General features: G+C 48.2%; 8 protein-coding genes across 8 annotated transcripts; 5 read left to right on the top strand and 3 right to left on the bottom strand.

The window, feature by feature from the left end:
* Positions 1-3,905: 3,905 nt before the first annotated feature.
* BKA55DRAFT_727941 (P-loop containing nucleoside triphosphate hydrolase protein) lies at positions 3,906-6,309 on the bottom strand (the record flags this gene model as incomplete). Its single annotated transcript, XM_046201167.1, has 12 exons — positions 3,906-4,320; positions 4,373-4,399; positions 4,449-5,137; positions 5,173-5,185; positions 5,240-5,271; positions 5,402-5,506; positions 5,569-5,606; positions 5,701-5,726; positions 5,775-5,823; positions 5,854-5,893; positions 5,973-6,045; positions 6,298-6,309. The coding sequence occupies 12 exons, from the start codon at positions 6,307-6,309 to the stop codon at positions 4,267-4,269; spliced, it is 1,158 nt and encodes a 385-aa protein (XP_046049196.1). The 3' UTR covers positions 3,906-4,266.
* A 1,588-nt stretch (positions 6,310-7,897) lies between these two features.
* On the top strand, positions 7,898-11,501 carry BKA55DRAFT_511930 (uncharacterized protein; the record flags this gene model as incomplete). The annotated part of the gene is made up of 2 exons (XM_046187753.1): positions 7,898-7,996; positions 8,085-11,501. The coding sequence occupies 2 exons, from the start codon at positions 7,898-7,900 to the stop codon at positions 11,499-11,501; spliced, it is 3,516 nt and encodes a 1,171-aa protein (XP_046049195.1).
* A 1,220-nt stretch (positions 11,502-12,721) lies between these two features.
* On the top strand, positions 12,722-16,527 carry BKA55DRAFT_512563 (uncharacterized protein; the record flags this gene model as incomplete). The annotated part of the gene is made up of 3 exons (XM_046187820.1): positions 12,722-12,780; positions 12,850-15,795; positions 15,849-16,527. 3 exons carry the CDS (start codon positions 12,722-12,724, stop codon positions 16,525-16,527), a joined length of 3,684 nt encoding a protein of 1,227 aa, XP_046049194.1.
* Positions 16,528-17,005: 478 nt separating this feature from the next.
* On the top strand, positions 17,006-18,427 carry BKA55DRAFT_568145 (uncharacterized protein; the record flags this gene model as incomplete). Its single annotated transcript, XM_046192797.1, has 1 exon — positions 17,006-18,427. A coding segment is annotated over exon 1 (218 nt), but the record flags the coding sequence as incomplete, so codon positions are not given.
* A 669-nt stretch (positions 18,428-19,096) lies between these two features.
* On the top strand, positions 19,097-20,416 carry BKA55DRAFT_512106 (PAP2 superfamily-domain-containing protein; the record flags this gene model as incomplete). The annotated part of the gene is made up of 2 exons (XM_046187773.1): positions 19,097-19,997; positions 20,052-20,416. The coding sequence occupies 2 exons, from the start codon at positions 19,097-19,099 to the stop codon at positions 20,414-20,416; spliced, it is 1,266 nt and encodes a 421-aa protein (XP_046049192.1).
* Positions 20,417-21,581: 1,165 nt separating this feature from the next.
* Positions 21,582-24,597, top strand: BKA55DRAFT_568142 (rab-GTPase-TBC domain-containing protein). Its single transcript, XM_046192796.1, has 3 exons — positions 21,582-21,925; positions 22,000-24,025; positions 24,076-24,597. Exons 1-3 carry the CDS (start codon positions 21,752-21,754, stop codon positions 24,414-24,416), a joined length of 2,541 nt encoding a protein of 846 aa, XP_046049191.1. The 5' UTR covers positions 21,582-21,751; the 3' UTR covers positions 24,417-24,597.
* On the bottom strand, positions 24,598-25,888 carry BKA55DRAFT_568141 (Sec1-binding region of Mso1-domain-containing protein). Its single transcript, XM_046192795.1, has one exon. The coding sequence runs from the start codon at positions 25,489-25,491 to the stop codon at positions 24,745-24,747; it is 747 nt and encodes a 248-aa protein (XP_046049190.1). The 5' UTR covers positions 25,492-25,888; the 3' UTR covers positions 24,598-24,744.
* Positions 25,889-25,902: 14 nt separating this feature from the next.
* Positions 25,903-27,723, bottom strand: BKA55DRAFT_568139 (ribosomal L28e protein family-domain-containing protein). The gene is made up of 3 exons (XM_046192794.1): positions 27,251-27,723; positions 26,998-27,166; positions 25,903-26,945 (listed from the first exon to the last, which is right to left on the bottom strand). Exons 1-3 carry the CDS (start codon positions 27,319-27,321, stop codon positions 26,238-26,240), a joined length of 948 nt encoding a protein of 315 aa, XP_046049189.1. The 5' UTR covers positions 27,322-27,723; the 3' UTR covers positions 25,903-26,237.
* Between the last annotated feature and the right edge of the window lie 248 nt (positions 27,724-27,971).

Here is a 27,971-nt window from a genome sequence, read left to right as displayed (position 1 = left end):
TGTGCGATGCCAGGCCAGGACAGGTGTCTCCCCAAGGTCCGAGGCAAAATGCAAAATGGCAAATTCCTACAGCATCAAGTTGCTGCAGCTGCATGTTTTTGGACAAAAATGTAAGCTCGCCTTCGTGGCTTATCAAGGGGTCTTGGGTTGCCGTGTAATCCCCGTTCCTGCGCTGAGTGGTCAATTGGGGGCATGGGGTTACACTTTAAGTCTGGGCCGTCATGAAGCATTGCATCTGCATTTCAAGGGACAGGATAATGAGAAGGAGGATAGGAACATAATCGACAGGCCTGCGTCGGGACCATCGAAGATCCGCTTCGGCCGCCCTCACTTCGAGGCACAGCGGGTGCTGGCGGCTCAAATGGGACAGACACAGACTCTGAGCTGTACGTACAGTATGTACGAAAAGTCAGCCCTAGAAAGAACTTGACTTGTCAGGTTGTACAACAAACATGAGCCTTTACTCGTTCTAGGGAGAGACAGAAACAGGCGTGTGTGGCAAGACTCAGGCAGCCTCAGCTCAACTGGTGATTGATTGCGAGGGGGCGAATCGAAATTTGCATACCGTTGCATCGCAGCCGCCCAAGAAGTTTTCTTTTCTTTGTGGTGTTGTCCATCTTGAGATTTAATCCCCATTTGCAGACTCTGCCAGCTGAGATCGCCACGAGGTCGCATTTTATTGTACGCAACAATTTTACAAAGCCAACCAATCACGTTTGAGCAACCCCAGACTTGTGCTGTGCCCCTAGACGTGGGGAACTCCAATGTTTGTTAAATGTTGGAGAGACAGAAAGGAGGAGAAGGGCGCTGAGAAAGGAAAAAGAGACTGGTCGTGTTGCTTTGCATGATATTAACTGCGGCGGGGGGGGGGTTCCGTGCCGTCCTGCACCTGTGTCTCTAGCGGCAGAGTTGCGGCTGGCTACAGTACGAAATGAAATGTTGGATGGCCATTGCTCAACATCATTCTCGACTTTACCTGTCATATTGTTCTGTCTTTGACCCTTACTATGAGTGGCATGATGCTTAACCAGAAGAGGCCGTCACGGCGTGTCATGTTGCACCAAGCGAGCTTCAGTCTTGGCGGACCCCTCTCGCTCTCTCTCTCTCTCACTTCTCACAGACGACACTAGCAGTCTCGCTAGGCGTTTAACCCCGTCGTTCTCAACCTCGCTTCGTGGTTTGACTAATTACCCCGGATTTCTCCAGGCTCGGACTCGGCATCGTCGGTGGCTTCACAGGAGCTAGCGGCTACGCCGTGAAAAGGATGACAAACCTTCTATCGTATTGCGTTGGACTGTTTCTCTGTTCTTTGTTTGTTACAGCAAGCGCTCGCACTAGATATGGTGTGATTGTTACAGTACCATAGTCGTGGAAACAAACCTTCCCGAGCCGTACCTCTGGGGCCGTTAGTTGAAGGTCTGTATTCAACATCAGCCACCAACTGGCAAACACGACGCTTCTGCGTGTGTTGGTGGCAGTGTTGTCATGAAGATCCGAGGGCTTGGGCCAGGCTCTCTGACGACATCTTCTTTGAGGCTCCTGTACGTTATGGGATCGTCTTGCATGAGGGAGATTATCACCAGCCATGTCTATGCCTGTTTGCATGCTGGCTTGTTTAGTCGAAACGCAGCTATCCCTGGTCCGTAAGATACAGCAGATAGCTCAGCTTTGGTCAGAGTTAGCTTGGTGATAGGGAATATTGATGCTGAATCATTATCGAATACCAGGTCACACCCCCTCTCCCGTGACCTCGATCAACGTTGCTATCTTCCACGTTTCCCGTTAGTTCAGTGTTTCTCGTGTGATAACGACGAGTCTTGTCTATTTGCATTCTAGCGCACAAATGCTAGGAGGGAATGCTGCACAGAACAACTCTGCTGCAATCAAAGAGGGGAAATATTGCGGAGGTGGCGCCTGAGTTGGATGATGTCTTGTTCTTGTGCCGTGCCATGTGACGCATTTGATAAGGTGGCATTTCGATTGGTTCTTCTGCAGGAACTTTGAGACCCTTGCGTTTTGAAATGACATGCTTCACTGAGAGACAGACAGGAAAAAGGGCGCGTCTGGACACAGTGAGGGGAAGTGGTGGGTGTGGTGACCTCTCACGGGACCATAGTGATGATCTCGAATGAGAGGGTTCGTTGCGTGGGGGGAATAGAGAGATGGCGATCGACGAGACTATGGTCTAGGGTAGTGATAACGGACATGATGCTCCATATTGAATCAGTCTAGCAACACATCAATGAACCACTTGATGCAGTGAATAGTTACAAGATGGTGTATAATGAACTTCAGTATGACTAGAACTGACTCGTTAAAATGAGCCTTTTTTGTGACAATGTGGTCATTGTACATTGATTGCAGTTGACTGACCACCTGGCAAAATGCAAACCTCACCTCATCCTTACTATCTCACTCATTCGGATAACTTCCATTCATAATTCTGATACATCATCAGAAACATAACAACCACTCGCAATGGGTTATATCATGCCATTTACCCAAAGCTACCCCTCCTATCATGCACTTACCTGTCCTTCTGCTTGTTAGTAGTTTAGTGATATGTGTGCCCTGTGCCTAAATCGAAACGTTGATGCTGCTACCCGAGACCTGCACCTTGATACCGATTAAGCGTCTATATGTAAACTCCCGCACCGGTCCGGGTGCTCGCATTGCACCGAGATGGGTGACTACACAACGGGATGTCATATGGTATTTGGGTGAATATGGTGGTAGACCGAGAGGGTCTCTGTAGTGTTGATGGACCTTGATAGCAAGAACCTTGATGTAAAGCTGAAAGGCAAGTGATTGTTTTGACGGAGACAGTCTAAGAATAGGGATTTTTGATATCCATATCGTATTCCAAAACAGTTGCTGACCTGGCCGGGAGATGGTCACCGAGCATGAGTCCACGTGTAGCGTATGCCCTTGGTCCCTGACCCAGTTATTGCTCTTCACATGATGGGAAGACGAAATACCTGGAAGCGAAGCGTATTATGAATAAGTGGAAATCCAAGTTTTTGCTCCAAGGAAGATAGTATGTATCCTGATCACCCTGTTCATGAAAATGGACTGGTTAAGACTCCCGATATGCCAGAAAGGTAGACCGTTCCAGCCATACTGACCACCATGACATGAGGTGCTTCCTTTCCTGTTACAGATGCGCATAGACAGATAGGTTGGGCCTAAGTACTGAAGTCAGGGCAGAGGCTCTGAATTCTTAGGCCCAGTATTCACAAGTTGACATTGTGAAGTGAAGGTTATAAATCAGTTATTTTCTTCTGCTATCCACAAGAGTATCGTTCTGATCTCGAGATCAGAATCAATCTCAATACCAGTCACTGCTTCAAAAGAACGATCTATGTCTCCTGTTTACTTATGCAAAATACGAGCGACCAAGGTAAGTCTCAGGGGTTAGCATGGCACTTTCACATTCACATTGTTGTTTGACTCGGTAGATAGCACCAACATAAGCCATGAATGCCGCAATACTTGATATTGAGATGCCTGGGATATAGATGCCAATGCTCGTGTTCAAATTATTCTTTTTCTAAAAGTCATCGGACTGGCGGCGTCTTGTCAACCAAACGGAAACCGGTCAATAAAGCACAGATGGCATGTGTTGAGTCAACAGGAGACACACACAAGACAGTAGGACATAATGGTGACGATTTAAAACAGCAAGATGGCATTGCGCTGCACCAGAAACGTATGATCATAATCTGTACCAATACTTCCACAACCTCCTTAAGACAAAGAAAAGGTATGAACCAGAAACAAAGAAAGCATCCCTGAGCATCGCTTCAAACGGGTATAACCATCGTAGGTACTGGGAAGAGTCCACATAGATGTATCCTGAAGACATATCCGCCCCTTCCCGAACCTTTAGTTCAAGAAGAAGAGAGTCTGGTATGAATGATGGACAAAAGCTCACATTCAAACAATCAACTGCCATCAGCTCACAGTTGCCCTTTCGCAAGGCATAGTAGGAATACATGTGAGAATATGTGGCATTATGCCATATGCTGTGCTCAAGTCTCTATCAGTGTTACTTTGCTGTGAAGCCCTGACTACGGTGCTGCATATGAAGATCGTAGACTATCTCGAATACTTGACTGAGGCTCAACGAGGATATAACTGCCTTTCACATACGCATAATCGACCTTGTATTTTGTATTTTATCTTATCTCCTTGACTTACGATCAACTGAACGAAACCTTTACCTTTTTGTCTAAAGTCCTCCATCTATGGTGCAAGATAGGTCGCTTAAGCGCGCTTGATCATGGCCTCACGGTCAGGACCAGTGCTGATCCACTTGATCTGGTACATACTAGTAAAAGTCTATGAGTTGTAATACATAAGCGAAGCTTACCTTGACTCCAACAAACTTCTCAATGTACTGTAGCGACCGTTAGCACGATGTAGCTGTATTTTTGCACATGTATTACCTCAACGGATTCACGAGCTTGCTTAGGAAGATCATAGAAGGTCCTTGCTCCGTTTGTCGGCTTCTGCCATCCCGGCATCTCGTGATAGACAACCTCAGCTCGGGCTAGCATATCGAGATCGGCAGGGTAATGTTCCAGCTCGATGCCATCAACCTTGTAAGCGATCGCGACCTTGATAGTCTCGAAAGTGTCCAGAACATCGAGCTTCGTGAGGTTCAGAGAGGTGTAGTAGTTGATCGAAGTGCTGTACTTGACAACGACAAGATCGAGCCATTCACATCTGTGTCTTCGGCCAATCTCCTGGAGCTTAGTTCCGATATCTCCAGTACCTTCTGTCTTGAAAGCTCCCTGTCCGACACGGGTCGTATAGGCCCTCACTACCCTGATCGTCTCCGTGATGTTCTTGGGGTTCAAGGTGAGACCGCTGATGATGCCACCCAGTGTTGTGTTGGACGAGGTGACGAATGGATACGAGCCATAGTTGACGTCGAGCATGAGTGCGTTCGCCTCTTCCACGATGATGTTCTTGTTGCTCTCCTGGGCCGACTGCATGAATGAGACGCCATCGACAGCGTGCTTTTCTAGTTTTTCTCGATACTCGCTGAAACGGGCAAGTTCCCCCTCGACGTCATACTCGAAAAGATCTCCAAAGCGTTTTAGGTAGCCGGATTCGAGACGACGAAGCTTCTCTCGAATACTTCTGGGTTGAAGACGTCAACCAGACGGACACCCTCGCGCTATACGGAGTTTAGCAAAGCTTCCGAAAGAATCAAGCACGAATGACTGCTTACCGCCGCGGCATTGCTGTAAGTAGGGCCAATGCCTAAAGCAATGTTATTAAGAAAGATTCGGTATAGGAATGACTGGTGACGTGCCGCGACCGGTGGTGCCGATTTTGTTGTCTAGAGTTTATCAGATATGCGCATGGCTCGAAAGGGATCACTGGAACAAACCTCCGAGCTTCCTTTCCTCCAGTCCATCAACGGCAATGTGCATTTGCAGAATAATGTGAACTCGGTCCGAGACCAAGATTCGATCGTGAACCGAGGGAAGACCCTCTGGATAATTCAGTCAGCTCTCTTCCACTAAAAGATGATTAGGTATCTTCGATCCGACTTACTGGCCTCTAGCTCATCAAGTTCCTTGAAGAAACTTGGCCTAAAGATGAAGTCAATATCTCTATAGTTGTATATGAGGCGTAGTGGCGCAGATCATGTCGCGATTTACCACCTGACAGAATCATAGTACGTACACATGGAAGACGACACCTGAACCGATCTAAATAATGAGTCTTCATGTATAATTAGCTTGAGCGAAGCAACTCACGAAGTTCATGCATTGAGGGTTGATCAGTCCAGAGGGAAGCAGGTGAAAGCTATAAAAACGTGAGAGTTATTGCAACCACGTTGCCTGTTCGTGCCCACCTATATGAAACTCCATTGGCACTATGGAGCACCAGTTAGTCCTTCACCCTCAAGGGTCAATTGCCATGAATTGAAAGCATTCGACTAACACTATACTGACCAGCATTGTGACCTCCAGCAGCTCGCGCGCAGAGTTGAGCTTCGGGAGCGAGGATGTCGGTCAGCTTTCCTTTCTGGAGCCATCATAAGTCGTTAGAAGTCAGTTCTATATGGGCTTTATATACCTAGACACGGGCTAGGTGGTTGCGCCGGGTTCGACTCGAAAGGGTAGACATACGCCCTCATCTCCTAAATATCATTACAAGTTAGCATCAAAGTTGACGTTGACCTCACCACGTCGAATGCCTGATATTGACAAGGCACAGCGAGGCGGGATAAATGGATAGTATAGGGATTAACCCACCCTATTGGGAGCCTAGAATCACTGTGATAGCCATGTTGCGATGGTTCCGGCTTGAACACGATATTCGTCTTTGCTGTTACCGCGGGGGCATTACGCGGGGCAATTACGCGGAGCAGAAACATCGTCGCGGGGCACCGCAGATAACCAGAAAAAAAGTTATGATGAGTTAGCAGCGAAACCGGGCATGTGAATCATTAATGCATTGACAGCAAGCTTCCTACTGGATGGCAGAAAACTTAAGATTTCGAACCTAAGTGACTAAAATACTTAGACAGTTTTATGAGAAAACTAGTAGAGCTTTTGGTTAGTTTATTTTCGGTACCCGATTCGGAGTCTTGAGTCCTTTGGCACCCTAAAACATCCCCGACAACTCTCCACTTATATCACTCCTTGGTATGGAACCTTTATGATTCGTCACACATCGAGAATACCTAGCATAGTTGCTACCGTAAGGCGATCTTCATAAAAGCTCTACAGACGAACCCTTATCACGCCTTAAAATCCAAGAAGAGGTGCCCTGGTGGTCGCTGGTCCTACGAACTCTTGTACTTTGGCTTGCTATGGCTATTGCTTTCGTATGACATGAGGAGCCTTAGCCCTAGGGAATTGACGGCATACCAAGAGAACAAGACGAGATTCGGAGTCTATGGAAGCTCAAGTGGGGCTTGGTGATCACCAGTTTCCTCCAAGAGTCTGCTCATGACGAGGTAAAAGCCTCATACCATGATCTGACTCATGCCATGAACATGATGTTATTACTCCGAATGAGTATGGTTATGGAGATATAGGGTTCTTCAAGTCGGAAACACGAAAGACGTTAAGCCACCTCCGGAGACCTTGAGTTATGCATATGGTATATGGCAAGGTACAAGAATGTATTCAAATGTTCCGTTCTACGCTTTGGTTCAGGCCTGTGACCTATGATCCAACAGGGTTTAAAGATTAAATAGCCATCAAGAGGACATTGAGCACTATAAATAGTTTAATACTTATAGAAGGCCTTCATAACATATGACTATTGGAATTTCCTTTGTGTGATTCATTGAGGGAGGGTCTTGACTTATGGATGCTCGATATGATGCGCTGCACACAAGGTGTCTCTGATTTTACTTCCCAACCATAATACTGGATCTCTGTAGAGTATCTTTTTGAGGTAGAGAAAATTCATATTTACTGAGGTTATCTGAGATACCTTACCTCCTATGAGGTAGTACCTAAGCTTAACATTGAAGTGTTGAGTTATTTTTCGAGGGCGAATGCTGATTGGCTGAGGAACATCGGTGTCAAGAAACCAACTTTCATACACGAAATAAAACCCACCGAGGTGAAAAGGCGAACAAGTACCTATAAGTAAACTTCAAGGTAGTCTTGATTGTCTCTGTTAGTGTTGGGTTAGTAGGTTGTCAGTGGGTGGTCAGGACAGAAAGTACCAAGTTTGAGACGTCACGTGCTCACGTGTCACTAACGTTCACAGCTTGTCTCTTCCATTGTTTCCCTTTCGGCCAATTCATATTCATTTTAGCCGCACAGAGGCACAGTCAAGTGATTTCCTTCCTCAACCACTCTTCTAAAGGTCGCCTGCTCGCGTCTATCTTCACCTGGAAGATGCACGACTCGCCACGATGACAGACTCGCAGATGCTTGCTCAGGCAGGCAGCAATGAGACGCAGGATAGCCAGCCCATTTTTGAGGCCTACAGGGCCGAGTTTGGTGTCGGCACGGTACGTAGCCAGTGTAGCTGAAATGCCTCTGCACTGGGGTTTGCGTTCTCACAATCAAGATGCACTAACACTTACATGCCCTAAACAGCTCAGTAGTTCACCTCCCAAATACGTTACATCTTCGAAAATAAGCACGACAAGCCCGAAACAGATTCCTTCACCTGCGAGTGAAGTAGTTGTACCATCATCCGACCCAACAGTCATCGATTTAGTAGCACCAGCGACTTCTGTTCATCACGACGCGTTATCGGACAAAGCGCGTCCAGGGGGACCCGCTACTGAGAATGACGATCCGTCGCACTGGGACACGACCAGGGTGGCACTGACACACTCGAAAAAGCAATGTGCAACTCTCGAGGTAGACGTGCTAAATGGTGTTGCCCAGGGCCTCGAAGATCGCGTCAATTCGACCAGCAACGTGAATCTGAACGTTTGCATGCCAAATACATTTGTTAAGTCAAAAGACCTTGCCAACCTGTCCGCGCGCCATGAAAGCCCGCAGCCGCAACCAGTGCAAGACAATGCACCCAAGCCTCTAATCAAGTGTCTCAAGCCGCCGGCCAGTGCTGTAACTGCCGCCTTGCGCAAGATGGACTATTCTCAACAGACCCCAACGCAGGTTAACGATGATCGTGATTACAGTGAATACTGTGATATTGTACCTTCGAGCCCTGTCAATGGCGATACTCAGTCCGGCTCTCACGAACCTCGAACCCTTCAAGATGGTGATACAGGAGCCGTGAACTTTGCGAATATGAGCGAGCTGGGCCGGCCTTCGTCTCAAATATCAGAGGATGCAGGTTTCAACAATACTAGAGGTGACTGGAGACATCCTGATGAGACCTCACAATTGAATAACGGCCAAACCCCGCACCGTCCTCACGCTCCTACCTTCGAGACGCCTGCTGTACCCAAGAACCCATTCGCTACGAGACCCAGCATTGCCGCACCTCTGGCCGGAAGCCAATTGTTCGGCCAGACGCAGTTTTCTTCGGCCATAAAACATATCAGCCCAACATCTTCACGACCTTCTCCGAAACTCTTCAATTATATTTCACCAAACATCATTGAAACATCTCCTTTGAAGAACCGTGCCAATGTTTCGTCACCATCCGATATCCGAACCTCAAGTCCTCAACGTCTTCTCCATGATATCCCCGAAACTTCATTGCAAGATCTAGATGAGGGACCTATTAGAGCGGCTACACCTGCGAATGATCTATCTACAGGTGGTGAAATGATTCCAGAATCACCCCCATCCTCTGATCCCACCCCTCGAGCCCAAGCACCTAGATCATCGAACATCACTGAGCCAATGGCACATTACGAGCCAATGAAGAAGTCTCAGGAAAGGAAGAGTATGGAAAACTTCGTGATTCCTACCTTGGATTCCGATGATGATTCTGACGATACCATCCGACGGCTGGAGAGACGAAAGAAGATTGAGCGGAAAAAGGCCCAGGCTGCAGAGGAAATGGGCCGCGTTAGCTTCACACCCAAGGTTAGGCGCAATTCAGCAGAACAGCCATCGAGGAAGAAGAGAAGGATTTTGCCGCCTGGGGAGCCCGAAACAGCCCATAAGCCTTCCCCTAAGACCGACAGGGGCAAGGGGCAAGAACTGCCACCTCTCGTGGATGACTCCCAAAAGGGCTTGGTGGCTTCTAATGAGACTCTCCCCATTACATCAACTAAGGCCACCCCAGGAAACAGTACCCCTGATAATCCACAGATCGATCATGATGGAGACATAGTCTTGGTGGATGCAGACAAGATAGTGGTAGACGATGACATGATACCTGCAACCAGTCCAGCGCCTTCTCTCCCACCTACGGCACCCGTTGAACAACCGCCATCATCTGAGCCTGAGCTACCAAAGCTCCGCGTCGAAGATGAAGAATTGCCACAACGCCCTGATGACCATTCGGAACCTTCATCTTTGCCACCAGCACGGAAGCGGACGACTAGGACTTACGGTCGTGCAGCTCGGCAAAAGCGCAGGAACCCATTTCTCAGTTCCTCTTTCTCGGATGGGCTGATAAGTGATTTGGACCCAAAACCTACGTCTATATCATCGCCCTTGCAAAATGTGGCCGCAGTTTCAATGATTGAAGAAGAGCCAGACGAGGAATTGCCTCTGCCTCATACAACAGCAGACAAGATCGAGAAGAAGTCAGCATCGCGGTCCAGGAAATCTGCCCGTGATGTCTATGCGGATCTTCCCCCACCTATGACTACTCGCTCGCGTAGGAGCGATCGAGCGGAGACAACCCCGGTGACCCCGTTGGCCAGTCGCTCTGTAGGCCAGATGCCACCGACATCTTCGAGTTTGAGTATCCTCTCAACAACACCCCTGCCTTCCGCCAAAACAACACCCGGAACACAAGACTCACCCGGTTCTGAACGGCCGGAATCAGTCACTCTCCCATCACCGAGAGGCAGTCGAGTTTTTCATAAGCAGGAAGCTCGAAAAGGATCCAAGTCAGAGTCACCTCAACCAGCAAAAAGAACAGCAAGAGTATCCAAGCGGTTTTCATATCTTGATTCAGATTCTACCGATGAGTTGCACCACTCGCCAGCTGCAAGTGTGCTTGAAAGGAGCATGGTACATTCCAAATGTAGCAGATCCTTTAAGCAAAGCTTTGCTCAGTTACACAGGGTAGGACGACTGTTTGAGGGCATGGTGTTTGCCATCTCTTTCTCAGACCAGTTCAAAGCACAAGAACGGAAGAAGATAGCGACGAAAATCACACAGTCAGGAGGTATCATTCTTGCTGAAGGATTCCAAGACATGTTTGAACATTCATCCATTATGAATGCGACTGATCCCGTGATGGATGAGCAGGACTCATTAAAACTCACCAAGCTGGTTTCTGAGAGCGGGTTCACAGCACTCATCGCAGACAAACACTCACGCAAGGTCAAGTATATGCAGGCTCTAGCGCTAGGGCTTCCCTGCCTGGCCCCTCAATGGATAACAACTTGTTTCAACAAAGGCGTTACTGTAGATTGGGAACCCTATATTCTTTGCGCAGGCGCATCTACTGTGCTTGGCAATGCAATCCGGTCGAGAATATTGGCACCGTATTCGGCGACTGAAGCAAGACTGGCCGAGGTCATCCAGCAGCGACCACGACTCCTTGACGGACAACGTGTACTAGTTGTCATCGACTCAAAGAAGTCTCGCAATGAGGCTAAAGAGCCTTACATCTTCCTTGCGACTGTGCTAGGGCCATCAATTTCACGAGTGTTCTCAACACAACAAGCAAGGGAATTGTTGTTAGAGCATCAGAAAGCGGGAACTCCGTTTGACTGGTTATATTTGGATAAAGGAACTGGGACCGTTGACGCAGTTCTTGCGCCCACGGAAACAACAGGTAATAAGAAACGTCGGAAATCAACCGCAACTCAGCCCAAGATCGAGAATATTCGTGTCTTGAGCGACGAGCTTGTTATCCAGAGTTTGATTCTCGGGCGTATGGTGGAAGAAGATGAAATGTATACATAATCATGGTTCCGGTTTTTTTTTTAGAGGGCGTTTGAGGACTATTACTATCTTGGGAAATCATGTCGATCACTTAGACTGATGCATTGGATGGCGTTGCAAGGAGACGGGAAGACCTAGGAAGTAATGGCATGGATAGCTACTGCTGGTATCAACGGTACTGCACTGTACTGTAGCTAGTAGGTACAGGACCCATGGAGTTTATACCAAGTTGTTTTTAAAATTTCGGTGCGTGTGTTGTTGAGTGATATGAGGTAAAACAAAGCAGCTGGTTACATCATACTGTCGTTATTCACCCGGGGATGTCCACTAGACGGGGCAGATATTCAAGGATTGTCCTTTGCATCCACTATAATAGCAAAGTCTGATGAGATTTCCAAGGAAATTTGGGCATTGAGTTTGAGTAGGCCGGATAGTGAAAGAGTAAAAAGATGGAAGCTCAAGGAATTGCAAGCAAGTAATCTACAATGAGACATGTCTTAGAGTGAATGTGTACAGTGTCACAGTATCAAAAAGATGGATCATGCAGGGATCAACGTTCTTCAAGGGTATCTATTTGTAGGGGTCTGGAGGAGACAGAATCAACTTGAACCAAGTAAGAGAAAATGGAGAGCTAAGAATAGGAAGGTACGCGTCGTGAGTTTCCCATCCATACCTATCTCGACCCCGCGGTCGCTTCCACCTTCAACAGCCAAAGGAACATCGGTTCACCATTTTTCTTCCCCTTCCATCGCCACCATGAATGGAGTTTCAGCAAACACATAATTAGAATCTCGACCGTTCGAGACCTTATACATTTACCGATAATCGGAGCATGGCCAATCAGTTGCGACAACGGTACTTGTTAGCGGTAAATCAACTCGACGAGTTCTCTTATTATTCATTCATGAACTAACTCATCGATGTAATGGTGCAGGATTCGGGTGATACCACATATGGCTTGGAGATTTCTACTCGTGAAGAAACACAGCAGGCAATCGACTTATTCGCAGCGAATCTAGAGGGATTTGAAGACATATTTTGCCCTGTTGCTCGCAGCTGCGCAACCTCAACCTCGTCCAACTTGCGATTGCCACCCAAGATCGAGACCACATTCCTTGACTGGGGACTGAACTTTTCGCTCGCAAAAACTTTTGAATCGTTTTACCTTTATCTCAGCGAATTTCCTCAAAGCTGGGCGGTTTGGTGTAACACAAGCCAGGAGCTAAGGATAAGGCTCCACGATGGCATCATGTTCACCTAAACAGGTCTCAGAACCAGCTCGCGAGAGAGAATCCTTCAAGTCTGTCGCTCCTTTTTCATAGTCACAGAAGCGAATTTCACATGTTTATTTGATCACTAACAAAGTTAGGTATGGAGCGTCGTTGCTCAACGATATTACTGACTCGCCTACCGAAGGCTCGCCTCCTGGTCACCCCTCAGCCAACGGAACTGCGCCCAGCGACGAAACAAAACGGCAAGAAACTCCGAGGGACACTGTTCTTGCATCCCTTGCGCAACTCGGACTCTGGAAAACAGGGACTGACCGCGCCCTAATATCTCTATTCGATCGTAATCACCAATACATTGTCGCCGAGACTACACAACGATCATCTCTCGCCAAGGGTCCGATCCGGCCAAAAGACAGCAATGGAGACTTCTGGCTGTATCCAGGGACATTTACACGACAGCTCTCGGTTTGCGACCGGGCTCTTATGGCGCAAAGCCACGACTCTTCTTCCTCTGATAAGGAATTACCCCTTACTCTGATACCGGATCTCAAAGCCGATGCCAGACTCTGCAAGATACCACACCCGTTATCAGAATTCCCTGCTCGGTTTTATGCAGCTGTGCCTGTACGATCACCTACTGGCGTTGACATTGGTGTTTATTGTGTGTTAGACCCCGAGCCGAGAGAAGCCAAGAGCTGGACCAGCAATGACACTGAGGTCTTACGAGAAATCTCCTTTAACATTATGGACTACCTTAGATCCAAGAGTGTGGGAGACGCTTATCGAAGAAGCGTTCGTATGACAAGGGGAATCGGTTCGTTTGTCGAGAAGGAGTCCTCCATGGCGGGTTGGAGAGCTCGAACTAATTCTCCAGCCTTCCACGACGATGCGACAAGGGAAGGCAATTTGAATTCTGAACAGCAGGCTCTACAGCAGTTCAGGGATATCAGCCTTCAGAAAACATTGCCGGTTCACGTTCCAATTCAGCCCAATACGACAGGAGAAACCACCGCTATCAGCTCTGGGGGTCCCGGGGAGGCGAATATGACCAGCACTTCATCGGAGAGTATGTCTGTCCGAGAATCCAATGATAATGCCAAGGAGAAGGCCATTGCCAAGATATTCTCTCGGGCAGCCAATCTCATACGTGAAGGAATAGAGATTGAAGGCGTCGTCTTCCTAGACGCGAATTTCGAGACGTCGGCTACCGATTCAATGCTTCATGAGGGCCAATCTTCGACCGAGTCATCATCATCGAGTAGCGATGAGTCAATCGATCAGTCTGAACAGGAAAAATCTTGTTGTGGAATTCTGGGTTTCGCTACTTCCACTTCGTCAAGCATTAACTTGGACACAGGTTCCGATATCCACACAACCATGCCAATGAAGTTGCTAGCAGCGCTCTTACGGCGGTATCCTGCTGGTAAAATCTTTAATTTCGATGAGGATGGTGGCCTCCTGTCAAGTGGTTCGTCTGAGGCCGACCTTTGTACACCGATGCCGAAGCAAGAATATTTTGGCGAAGGATCAACTGCGACGCTGTCTGGTAAAAATCAGCGTCCTTGGTCGCGATCTCTAGAGGGACCGTCTGTTTCCAAGATCTTCCCTGGTGCTCGAAGCGTGGCCTTCGTGCCTGTTTGGGATCCTAAAAGAGACCGTTGGTTAGCCGGAGGTTTCGCTTATACTCGGACACCTACGAGAACATTCACGATAGAGGGCGAGTTGAGTTACCTGCGAGGGTTTGGAATGCTGGCCATGTCGGAAGCCCAACGACTCGAAGCCTTACTTGTGAACAAGGCACAATCCGATGTGCTTGGCTCATTATCTCACGAACTGCGGACTCCTCTTCACGGAATCATGCTCTCAGCCGAGCTGTTGGCCGATGCTCAACTGGATGTTTTCCAGGGAAACCTACTGCGAACCCTTGAAACATGTGGTCGAACACTATCCGAGACTATTGATCATCTTTTATATTTCTCAAAGGTCAATCAGGTTGCAGTTCATCGAAAGAAGGAGCGCCGAGCTCGAAAACGATCTGTTGTTTCAGACTCTGCCACCACAGTTCCCGCGAGTGTTTCGACCTCTGAGGTTAGGCTGGACGCTCTGATTGAGGAGGTCATGGACAGTGTTTTCGCCGGCCATGTTTTCAAGGGCAACGAAGCCCATAAGGCTTGGCAAACCGCTAATCGAAGCAAAGGCGTGGATACGGAAAAGGAGAATGATCCAACAGGCGGTCAGTCTGAAGATCCCGTCAAGTACGAAGTACCGCTTGGGCACGACAGTCAGGTAGCCATCTTTCTTGATATCGACCCTTATGTGCCGTATCGCTTCCATGTTGCCGCTGGAGCACTCCGACGTGTTGTGATGAACCTTTTTGGAAATGCACTCAAATACACACACAAGGGCACAATCACGGTTGCCCTGTCTCAAAAGCCTCTGTCCTCAAACAACCCCAGCAGTAACAGACGGTTGGTCCGCATTTCAGTCACAGACACTGGTCAAGGAATATCCCCAGACTTTCTTCGCAACGATCTCTTCAAACCATTCTCTCAGGAAAACCATCTTTCACAAGGTACCGGGTTGGGCCTGAGTCTAGTCAAGAAGATCGTGGCATCCATGAGCGGCAAGATATCGATCGAGAGTGAAGTCAACGTGGGGACCATAGCAACTGTAACATTGCCACTGTCACGATCGAAAGACTCAGACGATTTAAATCGGGGTTTAGAGAAGAACGAAGTTGATGAAGAGGCAAAGCGCCTGAAAGGGCTGCGTCTGCGACTGGTCGGTTTCCCTTCTGAGGAGGAAATCAAGTCGAATACGGGTCAGGGCATTCCCATGTCTGCTATGAAGATAATGTGTCATCGATGGTTGGAGATGGATGTTATCAAGGAAGCTGCATGTCAGGACGTGGCTCCAGATCTTGTGCTGTGCAACGAGATAGCGATCAACGATCCAGTTCTGAGCAGCGAAGAGCTCGTCAGGTGTCCCGTGGTTGTGGTGTGCGCCAATGCCATTACGGCACATAAGCGATCTTCCGAGAGCAAGGTATCCGAGGGCCAGCGAGTTTATGAATTTGTTTCCCAGCCGTAAGTGTGTGAGAAGCCTGCCGATGTCTTAGCCTGCTAACTTGCATTTTCAGTATTGGTCCTCACAAACTTGCTAGAATTCTTCATATAGCGGTATGTCGGTGGGGAGACTTACAAGCGTTGTCACCGGCTGCGCCAGTAGTTGAAGATGAAGAGCATCTGGATTATGCATCCGATGATGCCAAAAGGTGCTCGACTGGAAGCAATACAGGAGGAGATGCTCCTGATGATAAATCGACACTATCGGGTCCAGGGGCGGCGTCATCGAAACGCCCTGGACCCCCACCACAAGTTCCGTCAAAACGCCCTTCCCCAGAGACGCAACAAAAGGGGTCAACTGCGGCCAGCGAACTCAAGAGTTTCCTCCTTGTTGATGATAATCCCATCAACCTCTCGGTGTTGTGCGCCTACATGAAGAAGCTCAAGAGCAAGTACACTACAGCAGCAGACGGACTTGAAGCTGTGGAACGATTCCAGGAGAACCCAAATCAGTTCAGTTGCATCCTGATGGATATCAGTATGCCGCGAATGGACGGAATTGAGGCCACAAAACAGATACGGGCTCTTGAAAACAGGGAAGGTCGGGAGCCGGTAGTAATCCTTGCTCTGACGGGTCTAGCATCAGCGAGTGCCCAGCAAGATGCTTATGCAAGTGGTGTTGATGTGTTTCTATCTAAGCCCGTTAAGCTCAAGGAGCTGAGCAGCATATTGAGGGAGAGAAGTTTGGTTTAGATAGCAAGTCAGCTATCAAACAAAGAAACAGAAGGTGAGAGCTGCACGATGTGAACGAAGCATACGACATAGATAGACGGGTTTTTATTATTATTATTAGACGTTTCATCAGGGGATTAAGCGCTGGGTGCAACCTGTTAAGGGTGGAATAGATTAATAGAAGAAAAGAAGTCACGTATATATGTTACATTCACCAGATTTAGTACCCAACTATGCAACCTTTTCATCAATAATATTTACGTACCATCGGTAATGGTGCCAACTCGTACAAGTCATCTTGCAGAACACTAGGAAGATCATGCTCTTCATATAACTAAGTCAACACGTAATGTTCAAGCATATGGTATGCATATCTGTTTCATTACTACCTAAGTATGGCGAAAATGAAAACATTATGCAATTAATAAGCAATTACGAGAAGCAAAAAATGATAGGTGACTACATTTGTCGGATGTCTCGGAGTGCTTTACGTGATGATGTGAAGCTCGGGTTTTTGGTGATGGCCGAGCGCATGTGTTTGGGTTTTTTTGTCACACACAGAATGCCGTTGGGTCATAAGGCTTGTCACTTGGGCTCCACCAAGTAACATTATTGGCTCGAATCGTTGGTTTTCAAGTTCAAGTATTGTATGTTTTATTGATATGCGAGTTCTCAGATGTGGGATATTGACCATGTTCGATACACCAGGGAACTTATACGTAGTACCAAACGCTTCTCCAGCGGCAGAGTTACTGCAGTATATCTCTGACTTCTCACTACTCCATCGAAACGTGATATATCTGAATTATGTGACAGTATCGACGCTACCCAAGACGGGAACCGGCAATAACAACATGCCTTACAAGAATTTTAGCATTGACTAACTTAGCGCTCGCGGAATCTTAGTTTATTATGCTAGAACCATGACGTAAAATGCCGGCATCGAAGAGACGTGTATGGTTTCAATGGCATGTGTTGTAGCCATAAATATAGTGCCGTTTGGCTTACCATGAACTTGGCAATAAATAAGCATGCAGCTATGGTGAGAAAGCTTCAAGGGATGGAATCTAAATGAGGAAGCGTCCGAAGCCTACGCGTATTGATGCCAGGCAACTTGCCGTGTAAAGGTGAAGCCACCGATATTAGGTCTGGGCAACAGTTAGAGATCTTGGCATACATGAGGCCAAGCTATGGCCTTGAGACAAATTGATCATCTCATGATAAGACGATCTTGTAGGTTATGTACGATTGATTATGCGCAAACTCAAAACAAATAAGCTTCAGATCCTTCAGTCAGTGAGTGTGTTGTTGTTTTTACAGCCAATATCATATTGTCTGTGACATCCGGAAGATCCGGAGGTCAAAAGTCGGAGGTCGGAAGCACGAGACGGAACTTTCATCACATGTAGACGGGGTTAAGACGCTACCGTGCTTCCGTGGATGATATAATCTCCTATTATCCTTGGGATCGGACTTTTGCAGAACCCCAGATCATGATCGGTTGCCGCGGAATAGAGTTCAAGTCAGGGGCTTTGAGACGGTAATGAGAAAGGGAGTTTCTATGGGCATCTGTCGAATGATGGTGGTTGATGGGCACGGGCAAACAACACCATCATCAGGTCCATGTACGTCAGTGAATTGTTTACCCTTGGAAGCTGAGTCTGCCCCTGTTTGAGAAGAGTCAAGAGAGACAGAAGGTGGAGAGATGTTGTAGATTAAGTATCCTCTCTTACGAGAATGATGCCATGTTCACCTCGACGTGAGATAAGCTCACAGCTTCATCAGTCTGCTTATAGTTATTTTGTCCACGGCTAACAAGACACTTCACTTTCTATGACTGGCCCATTTATCATACTCATGGCATTGTCAGCAGTGTAAAGTTGGTAGCGGACGATCCATTCTAACAAGATCCTTGTCTAGCTCGGCTCAGGCTCTTCTTCTTTTTCTTTCTGCGTGCACCTGTAGCCCTGTAATTGGTCCAGTGACTCCCCTACAAGCCGGCATCCGGCAGCAGGGCGGGGGTTAGAAGCTTGGGTCCCAGGGTATTCCCTGTTTGTGGCTTGTCTTAGTGCTCCCGGTCGACTTAGACATGTCGTGTGCCCTCAGACTGTCATTAACTCCGGGTATAGGCAACGAAAATACTGGCCCAATACCATGAATTACCTATCATCGATCACAGATCAGAAACTGCCAAGCTGAATTGTTCTGATCTGAGCTTAGCTGAGCCTTGTACCTATGTAGCAGCCAATATCAATATCTATCACCCGACCGTTCCGTCCACCATCTGTTGCATCAAAACCCGCCTCTTCCCCAACTACAACGAACTTGTTGTATTTCCTCTTCTCCCTATTATTCAGACGAATCGCATTGCATTGTATACACTATACACTATACCCTTTTGCATCTTTTATTTTCTTTTTCTTTTCGTTTTTGTATTTACTTGGCAGTTGATACCACTATACCTTGGCTTACACCTTTCCCAGGCTGTACCTATCAGTTACATCTAGGACCTCATCAACACCGACAAGCCTCATACTTCATCGCCACCCGAAACCCAACTCAATACTTGGCCGTTGAAACCTTATTCACCATGGGAGTCGGTTCCTTTCTTGAGCCACTCATCGTCGTGACTCTCCTCTTTGGGGGTGCCTACTTCAACAGAAGTAAGGACTATAATTTCTGGACAAATAAGTCAGGAATCGCCAGCATCAAGAGCTATAAGCGCTCTGATGACTTACCGAAGCGAGACTCGACCGATAGTCTTATGAGCGGATGGAGTGGTTCGCGATCACCCAGTCTCGACTCAAGTTCTCAGCCCACCCTGCGCCGTCGCAAGCTTCAAGTGTTTGGCTATAAGCGCATCGTTTCTACACCAAACACTCACATATTCGAGGACCGCCTGCTGAGTCGTCTTCTCAAGAAGTTGCCATTCTTGGTCGAGTGTTGGTACTGGTTTCTCATCTACTTTGTGTACCAGGTCGGTCGTGCTATCACTGCGTTGACACTCGATGAGGGCACAGTCGATGTCGCTCGCAGACATGCTCTTCAAATCATCCACCTCGAACAAAGGCTTCATATCTTCTGGGAAATCGACTTTCAGAAGTGGTTCCTCGCTCGGCCTACTCTTCTTCACTGGATCAACCGAATCTACTCATTCATCCATATCCCTGGTACCATTACCTTCCTTGTTGTCCTCTACTACTTCACCACTACTCGACATCGCCGTTATGCAGCTGGTCGTGTGAGATCTGATACGGTGGCTGCTGGCCCTGCTCTCTACGAGGCCCGTCGACGTACCATGGCTATGTGCAATCTCATCGCTTTTGTTGTCTTCACCAGCTGGCCTTGCATGCCTCCTCGCCTTTTGAGTGATCCAGAATACAAGGGCCCTGATGCTGAAGAGGCCAGGAGCTTTGGATTTGTCGATAGTGTTCATAGCGGCACTGGAGAAAGCAGTGTCTGGACCACCAACCGATTCTGCAACCAATATGGTAAGTGAAAGTCACATATACTTTGACCTTATACAGGGCTAACTAATATTATAGCTGCCATGCCATCTCTGCATTTTGGTTACTCTCTCCTCGTCGGTCTTACCGTGGCCACTATTCCTATCACAGGCCTAAGATCTACCTCCTGGAAGCGGATAATCATCGTTGCTGCGGGCGTGTCATACCCAGCCTTGATTCTCACTGCTATTGTCGCCACAGCCAACCACTTCATCCTCGATGCCGTAGCCGGTGCTATGGTCTGCGCTATTGCCTGGAACTGCAACGACTTCCTCCTCAACTTTTGCATCCTTGAGGACTACTTCCTATCCATGCTTCGCCTTCACAAGCCAGTGAACTGGACCGACCCTGAGACAGCTGTCGAGCCTGAGTTCCAGACTGGTCTCCTGAGTGAAGATGTCTGAGCATTTAAAGGAGGTTTCGAAAACGAGCCCCACGAATTTTCTTTTTAAATACCCGACTCCGTTAATCCATTTGATTCAAGAGGGTGAGCCTTTGTCTTATTTGCATAAGTCGTTTAAGCTTTTTAAAACATCCACAAGGCCTTCCATGTCTGGACAGGAACGACTTACGTGGGCGTAGTGTTAAGTTTGGCGACGGTGGCATGTTGTTAATTTGAAGGAGTCGGGCCATTCATGCCCTGAGCAGGGGGGGAAGTTTAGACATGCACAGAAAGGGGTTCAGTATACCACACCATACGATCAGGTAAATAAGCTGATACCAAGAATACTCAAAACGAATATTATACTCTGTATCTTGAATTGAGACTGGCTGCCGACACATTCCGATGTAGTTAATATGCCCTGAGTTTAATGCTTGTGGGTGTTGATGGAACAGAATGAAAGTTAAACCACCTAGACTCTTGGACGAATGACAATTAAACTTCTACACTGTTCCCACCCTTAGAAGACATATGGAGGCAAGAAACCTCAGGACTTCTATCCTAAATGACAAAAAGACTTAGGTAAATTTAGTATAGCTTTAGTAGGCGTTTAGACTATTTATTTTTGGCACCTTGATTCACTGTCAGAAATTCCATTGCTCCCTGGGGAAGGGTTAAGTCGGAACTCATGATGAGAAATGAGAAACAAAACCCTTATAGAGTTTGTCCTAAACTTATCATCAGCATGATCCTCTCGACAAGGATCATGGTAGCGAGACTTGCCGTGAATTCTCTATGGATTTCTTATGGCATCTTCTTCTATGGTGGCCTCTTGTAAGATTGTATGAATGTCCTAGGTAGTCATTTACGTGGTTAAGGCAGATTTACGTATTTGCAGTACGTGGTCATTGAATTAATTCAAAGCTATTCCATGCCTCATGCTCGTGACGACGCAAGCTGAACTTCATCTCCCACCAATAAACTGCTGTCATGATACTTTTCTGCTAAGCCTTGTGAGCAGGGGTACATGTGTCTCTGCTAAAACTGCACCATTTGACAGCAGATACAGCCACGAGTTCAGGTACCTCTACTAAGATGGGGCGGGGAGCTTCTGTGGCGGGGCACGTCGTCATCTGTGAGCCGTTTGGGCAAGAGACAGACAGCTGCCTTTCGCTTGCTTGCGTTTACTCACATGCCACCACTTGAACTATTCTTTATCTTTCTTTTTTATCGTTACCATTTATATACTGTCTCTTTCATGCTAAAAATCTGACTGTGACTTCGAATAACAAAACAAACCTAGAAAAGAGGCTATTCAAGACGCCAACTGAGAGCGACAGCTCTACTACTTCTTCCCATGTCGCAGCAGGATTCTGGGGCAGCTGATGCCCCGCCACAGCAGCCTTCGCGACGATCTGCGTCACCATCGAACAGTTTCTATGCGCTGAGCGATGATGAGGAGGGCGAGTACAACACGATTAGAAACGATGAGACTGGGAGAGGTGTGAAGCTTCTCTTTTCCAAGAGCAAGGTGAGCAACACCCAAGCCTATGTCCTACGCAAGATGTTGCGCTGCAGAGTGAGGACGACATCTGACAATCGCAGGTTTACGTTCATCCGACACCCTCTTCAAAGGACAACATTCCAGGCTATATTGCACTTCTCCAGCAACGAGGTCACCACGACGAGCGCCCTTCTTCATCTGCTTCCAATGAGTCCACAAAAATCGCTTCCTCAGATCTACTTCTCGCTTGGATTCCCGAATCTTCGCTTGGCGATTCCGCTAGCATCTACGTCAAGGTTGACCTTTGCGACGGCGACTCACCACCGAAGCAGTCTTATCTTGTCCCTCCCCCTCCGACCGTTACGAGCCATGTTGGATCTGTCGGTGGGTATGCGTTTGCGATCCCCGTGAGCGCCGTCTACTCGCTCCTTGTTCGGCCTCCGAGCCTCGGCTGGTGGTATGGATCCGTCATCATCAACTCCCGTGCGGGCGACAGCTTTCCCGCCCTCTTCTTCCATGACAATGAGTGCCAAAGTACGATTCTTCAAAAGAAGAAGATCGCACGTGATACGTTTGATCCTTTTGGAGAATCAGGACAGATGTTCTGGGGTGGCGATGAGGTTGTGAAGTGGCTACGCCGTTATGTCAAGATTGAACGATCTGGCGCTGAACCCAACATTTACTTGATTGAGCCATCAAAGGAGGACAGTGAAGCATTTGGCCACAAACTCACTTCCAGCCCTTCGCAAATTGGTCGTCAGGATAGCAATGTGGGAGCGCAGCGCGGCGCTGCAGGACCGTCAAATCGAGATGCAGAGATGGATCCTTTCGTCAAGTTGATTAAGGAAACTGGATGGAATATTATGGAGAAATTCAGCAAAGTAACCACCTTTACGCGGAGAGCGGCTCAAGATATTGTCGAGAACCCCAACTTACCGCCACAAGTGAGACGGCTCCTGAGAAATCCGGAAGTTCAGACTCTCCAGGACGAGTTTGACAGCGCTAGGATCTATCTGGCTCGCTGGGCTATGGGCATTCAGGAGCAGAGCGATCGCGATCGGAGACAGAGAATATGGTCTGCTAATGATGTTATGGAGCTTGAGGATACCGACGTTGGCGAATTTGAGCTTCTTGAAGGAGCTAGTAACCTTTCACTTGAGGAACGCCGAAAGGCAGTGACAATGAAGGAGTGGAAGACCTTCTTTGACCCTCAAACTGGCCGATTATCTATCACTATCGATGAGGTCAAGGAGCGTATCTTTCACGGAGGTCTTGATCCTGAGGACGGTGTTCGAAAGGAAGCATGGCTTTTCCTTCTTGGTGTCTATGAATGGTACAGCACTGCCGATGAGAGAAAGGCACAAATCGCCTCACTACGCGACCAGTACTACAAGCTCAAGCTTTCGTGGTGGGAGAGGCTAGAAGGTGATGGAGGCGAGGGCGAGACTGGAGAGTGGTGGCGCGAGCAAAAGGGACGAATCGGTAAGTTGCTCACCATCTCTCAACCTTTCTCTCCCGAGGAGTATACTTACATTTTGTCTACAGAAAAGGACGTCCACCGAACGGACCGTAATGTACCCATTTTCATGGGCGAGGATATCCCTCATCCTGACCCAAGCTCACCTTTTGCCGAAGTTGGCACCAACGTCCACCTTGAGCAGATGAAGGAGATGCTCCTGACTTACAACGAGTACAACAAGGATCTAGGCTATGTTCAGGGTATGTCAGATCTATTGGCACCAATCTACGCTGTGATTCAGGACGACGCCGTTGCATTCTGGGGTTTCCAGAAGTTCATGGAGCGTATGGAACGCAACTTTCTGCGTGATCAGTCTGGCATGCGCAACCAGCTTCTGACTCTGGACCAACTTGTTCAGTTCATGGACCCAGCACTTTGGAACCATCTACAAAAGGCAGACAGCACCAACTTTTTCTTCTTCTTCCGCATGATACTTGTTTGGTATAAGCGAGAGTTTGCTTGGCTTGATGTTCTTCGATTATGGGAGGGCTTGTGGACTGATTATATGAGCGCGAACTTCCATCTCTTCATCGCGTTGGCAATTCTTGAGAGACACCGCGATGTTATTATGGAGCACTTGCAACATTTCGATGAGGTGCTCAAATATGGTAAGTGATTTGGTCATCAAGTACACTGATCGTATGCTAATATTACATAGTCAATGAACTCTCCAACACAATCGATCTTGAGGCGACTCTGATCCGGGCAGAAACTCTCTTCAAAAGATTTCAGCGACTTGTTGATGCTGTCGACAAGAAGCAGAACTTCCCAGCTCCCCGGTTCAATCAGAAGGAATCATCAAAATCTTCTGAGCAGACCGAATCAAGGCCATCCAAGGATGGTAAGACACCTGGCAAGGGCAAAGTTGCTGAGCCAGCGGCACCTCCGCCGCAGCCAAAGACGATTACACCTGAGTTGCGCAAACTATTGAGCAAGGAGGTAGAAGTGCTTCCAAGGAAAACGGTTGCGCAAAAGGGCGACGGCATGCCAAACAAATGAGGACATGAGAGCAAGTAGTTGGGATTCTGTTGGTTATCGACTGCTGCATGTATTTTTATGCTTTATGGGGTTTCTTGGTTCCAGTAATTTTTGGCACGGAGTTAATGGTATGACGGCAAGTTAGCAATGTTTCCATTTATATAAGACGCCCTTTATTACCATATGGTGTGAATACACAAGATGCTTCATGTCATGATTCATTGGTACAGGACATAATATCTAGTAAACAAAAGTCCGTATTACCAGGTAAAACGCCGTTCTATCCTATCAAGAAACGTAAACGCCAGACATCCAACGTATCCTTCACTTCTTCTTAGAAGAACGAGCTTTATCTGTACCCTCTTGGTCCACTGGGCAAGCCTCCTCTCCTCAATCCAGCATTGCCGCCACCACTTGCTTGATCATACATTCCGCCAGGCGCAAATCGATCTTCGTAGCCGCCGCCGCCGCCACCACCTCCATTATTTCCACCGGGAGGGTTGAAAGGCCCTTGGCTTCCAGCCTGAGGACTCGTTGTGCGCGATCCACCTCCCCAAAGCCTCTGTCGCAATCTATCCTGCGCAGATCCTCCGCCTCCACCTCCCGAAGCACCCCCAGGTGGCACGCTCGCCGTTTCGGGCCTACCGAATTGACCGCCTGTGCTCTGGTAGCTCCCCGCGCGCTGCTGACTCGGCAGTGGTCTCCTATTAATATCACCACCACCACCAGGTTGCAACGATGCAGGTGTTCGTCCGCCTCCAGCCCGAAGACTCTGAGGCGCTTGTTGTTGTGGCTGTTGGGGTCCGTTGTCCCATAGACTGCTGAGACCACCGTGTTGCTGACCTTGAGCACCGAGGCGCTGGCCGGTTTGTGGTGTCATGACGGGCTGTATAGGTTGTTGGGCCGCAGCCTTGGGATCCGGAGGCAGCCATGGAGGAAACGGGCGTCCCTTTTCTGTGTAGTAGCCTCGGAGGACACGGCAGACGTGAGTATCGTCTTCGGTGTCGCCGTCTTGTTCACCGGAGAGGAGATTCTGGCGGAGGGAGGAGATTTGAGACGATGTCTTCTGAACGAGGTTGGAGTACCAGGACGCCATGATGTGTTGTCTTATATTATTTCTTTTGTGGCCAATACGTTCGTAGAGTTTCGCATCGATGACTGTTCAGATGGTCTGAAGTTGCGCGTGCCTTGCGATGGGCTCGCTTGATGTAGGTTGAGGGGGCGGTATCAAAGCCCAGAGAATGACTTGAGCAGTAACTGAACGTCTGGGGGCGAGCGCGATGCACTGTAGCTGTCGTAGTTGATTAAGCGGTGCAGCCAGCTGCTGTCGTGGTAAACAAGAGGTATAAGAGTTATATTATCAGTGTCAAAAAGGTCAGAGCTGGCCTGTTTGAAGAGAGATGGAAGATGGGGGTGAAGCAGTGACGTTTAAAGGGATTCTTGGCCGTGGAAGTGGGCTGGGGAGTTTCATAGGTGCCTGAACTAAAATGCGCTGTAGATTTGGGCGGGGCATTGCAAGGTAAGCGGGTAGGACTTGAGAGTGGAGCAAAGTCTGCATGAAGCTTGTCTCAACAGAGCCTCTCATTATGATAGGACGCATCTACGTGTAAGAGCAAACATTCAAATAAAACAAATTCGAATTAAAATAAAAACAGCGACAGTCTATTTGGTATCCGTGCATTACCAAGCAAGTAAGCTCAGAAAAAATGAAGCATATTGCTGTGAATATCCTCAGATAGAGGAACACATTGATGTATGCATTTTCACCCTTCGTAACCCCTTTTTCCACCTTCCAAAAAGCTAACTCCTCAAACGCCGAGGCTTGATTCTTGAGGCCGTCAATTACCACGTGAGATCGTTGGTGAGCATCAGCTTCTCCTTCTCCTCCTGTCTGGGCTTCTTGTTCTTCATCTTGATAGCACGTCCACGCTTTCGCTTATTGCCAGACTTCTCGGTCTCGGACTCTTCGCTGTCATCACCGTCCTCATCTTCATCCTCCTCGTCGTTGTCGCTGTCGAGCCAGTCCTCAAGGTCGCCGAGCTCCTCCTCACTCTCTTCAATGTCAGAAACGTACTCAACCTGGTTCTCCAGGTTGTCGTCTTCCTCCTCACTCCATTCGACCTCCTCGCCGTTCTCGTCAAGACCCTTGTCCATGTCCTTGTCACGGTGGCCCTCGCCATCACGCTCCATGGCGTTGAGAACCTTCTTCCAGATGGTCTCGCTGACATTGAGGGGCTGGTCACCGTAAGCACCCTGTCGAAGACGCTCAACAAGCTCGCGCTCAATGGTTCGTTCCAGCTTAGCAGCAGCCTCGGCCTTGCGCTCGCGAGCCTGCTCACGGTGTCTGATCTTGGGCGCCATCTTAGGTACAAGCTTTTCACCCAAGCGTTCCTCCTCGGCGGCAATACGGCGCATGCGAGTTTGAACTTGTGTCAAGCGGGTGAGACGTTGTTTGCACTTGTGAATGAGAAAACTGGGCCAATATATAAGCTTCTCGTCTATAGTAGACAAAGCCTTGGAGTAGTTGTTCGGTAGTTTGTAACGTTGCCACTACCACTATCGTCAGTCCCTTCTCACCTCATAAAACGACATGAATTCTTACAAGTTTGCTTGGGAGGTGGCTCCTTTCTGGCGTTTTGACCAGCAAGAAAAGCTTGCCAGCGTCTTCCCTGACCGTAGCGTATCGCGCGTTTGCGAGAGGACATGATTGACGGTTACAGAGGCCTGTAACATTGTACTCATTACGGCAAAATGTCTGAGCTTTGCTTGTTCTGGATAGAAGTTAGCATATCTCATCTTGTACCAAGTGGTGCAAAGCGAGAAGGGGTGAGGAGTAGGGGAAGCAGCAAACTGACTTGATCTTAAAAGCGCAGAAGGATTGGCCAATTATCTGCCATATCACCTCGTCCGACGTGGAGCCACTCATGACGATAGTGGGAGGCTGGTTTTGGAGTTGTGTTTGGTGTTGGTGTTGTGTCTTGTCTGTCTACCGACCAAACGGGGTATGACAACACTTTAGGATATGAGGACAGGAATAACGCCTAAGTAACGAGATCTATGTTCAATAAGCTGCGTAATAGCTGACTCGGGGTTTGCTGGCGAGCTTGTTGAGGTCGTGCCGTGTCGAGAGATGAGGGTATAGAGAAAGTCTCAGCAAAATGTGGTTGGTAGACAGGCCGCTGAGATGAATTCTCGGGTCGCCTCACAGAGCAAGAACTATTGCAGCTCTGTCGACAATCTGGCGTCTATCCTGGTCCAGGATCTTTTTGTTGATTCTGGAGGTGGTGATATGTGGTTTGCGATTGCGATGAGCGAGGTAGAGGGATCTTGGAGTTTTTTGGTTTTTTTTTACTCGACTGCGCTAAGATAAGAAGGCGACCCACAAGCCCACCTGGAGATCCATCACAGACAGCCACTTGCAGCGCTCCATTTTCAATGCCCACTTCGGCACGGGAAATAGTACCTCCGAATGGCTGACATCGGTGCTCTTTGGTGAACCTGGAAACGAATACGTACCAGGTTGACAGCTGGGATAGCATCACCTTGAACTTGGCCTACTGTAGCCGCGTAACACAC

This window comes from Fusarium redolens (genome assembly GCF_020744475.1).
Source record: "Fusarium redolens strain MPI-CAGE-AT-0023 chromosome Unknown BKA55scaffold_8, whole genome shotgun sequence".
Taxonomy (NCBI): domain Eukaryota; kingdom Fungi; phylum Ascomycota; class Sordariomycetes; order Hypocreales; family Nectriaceae; genus Fusarium; species Fusarium redolens.
This window is presented reverse-complemented; position numbering and strand designations above follow the sequence as displayed.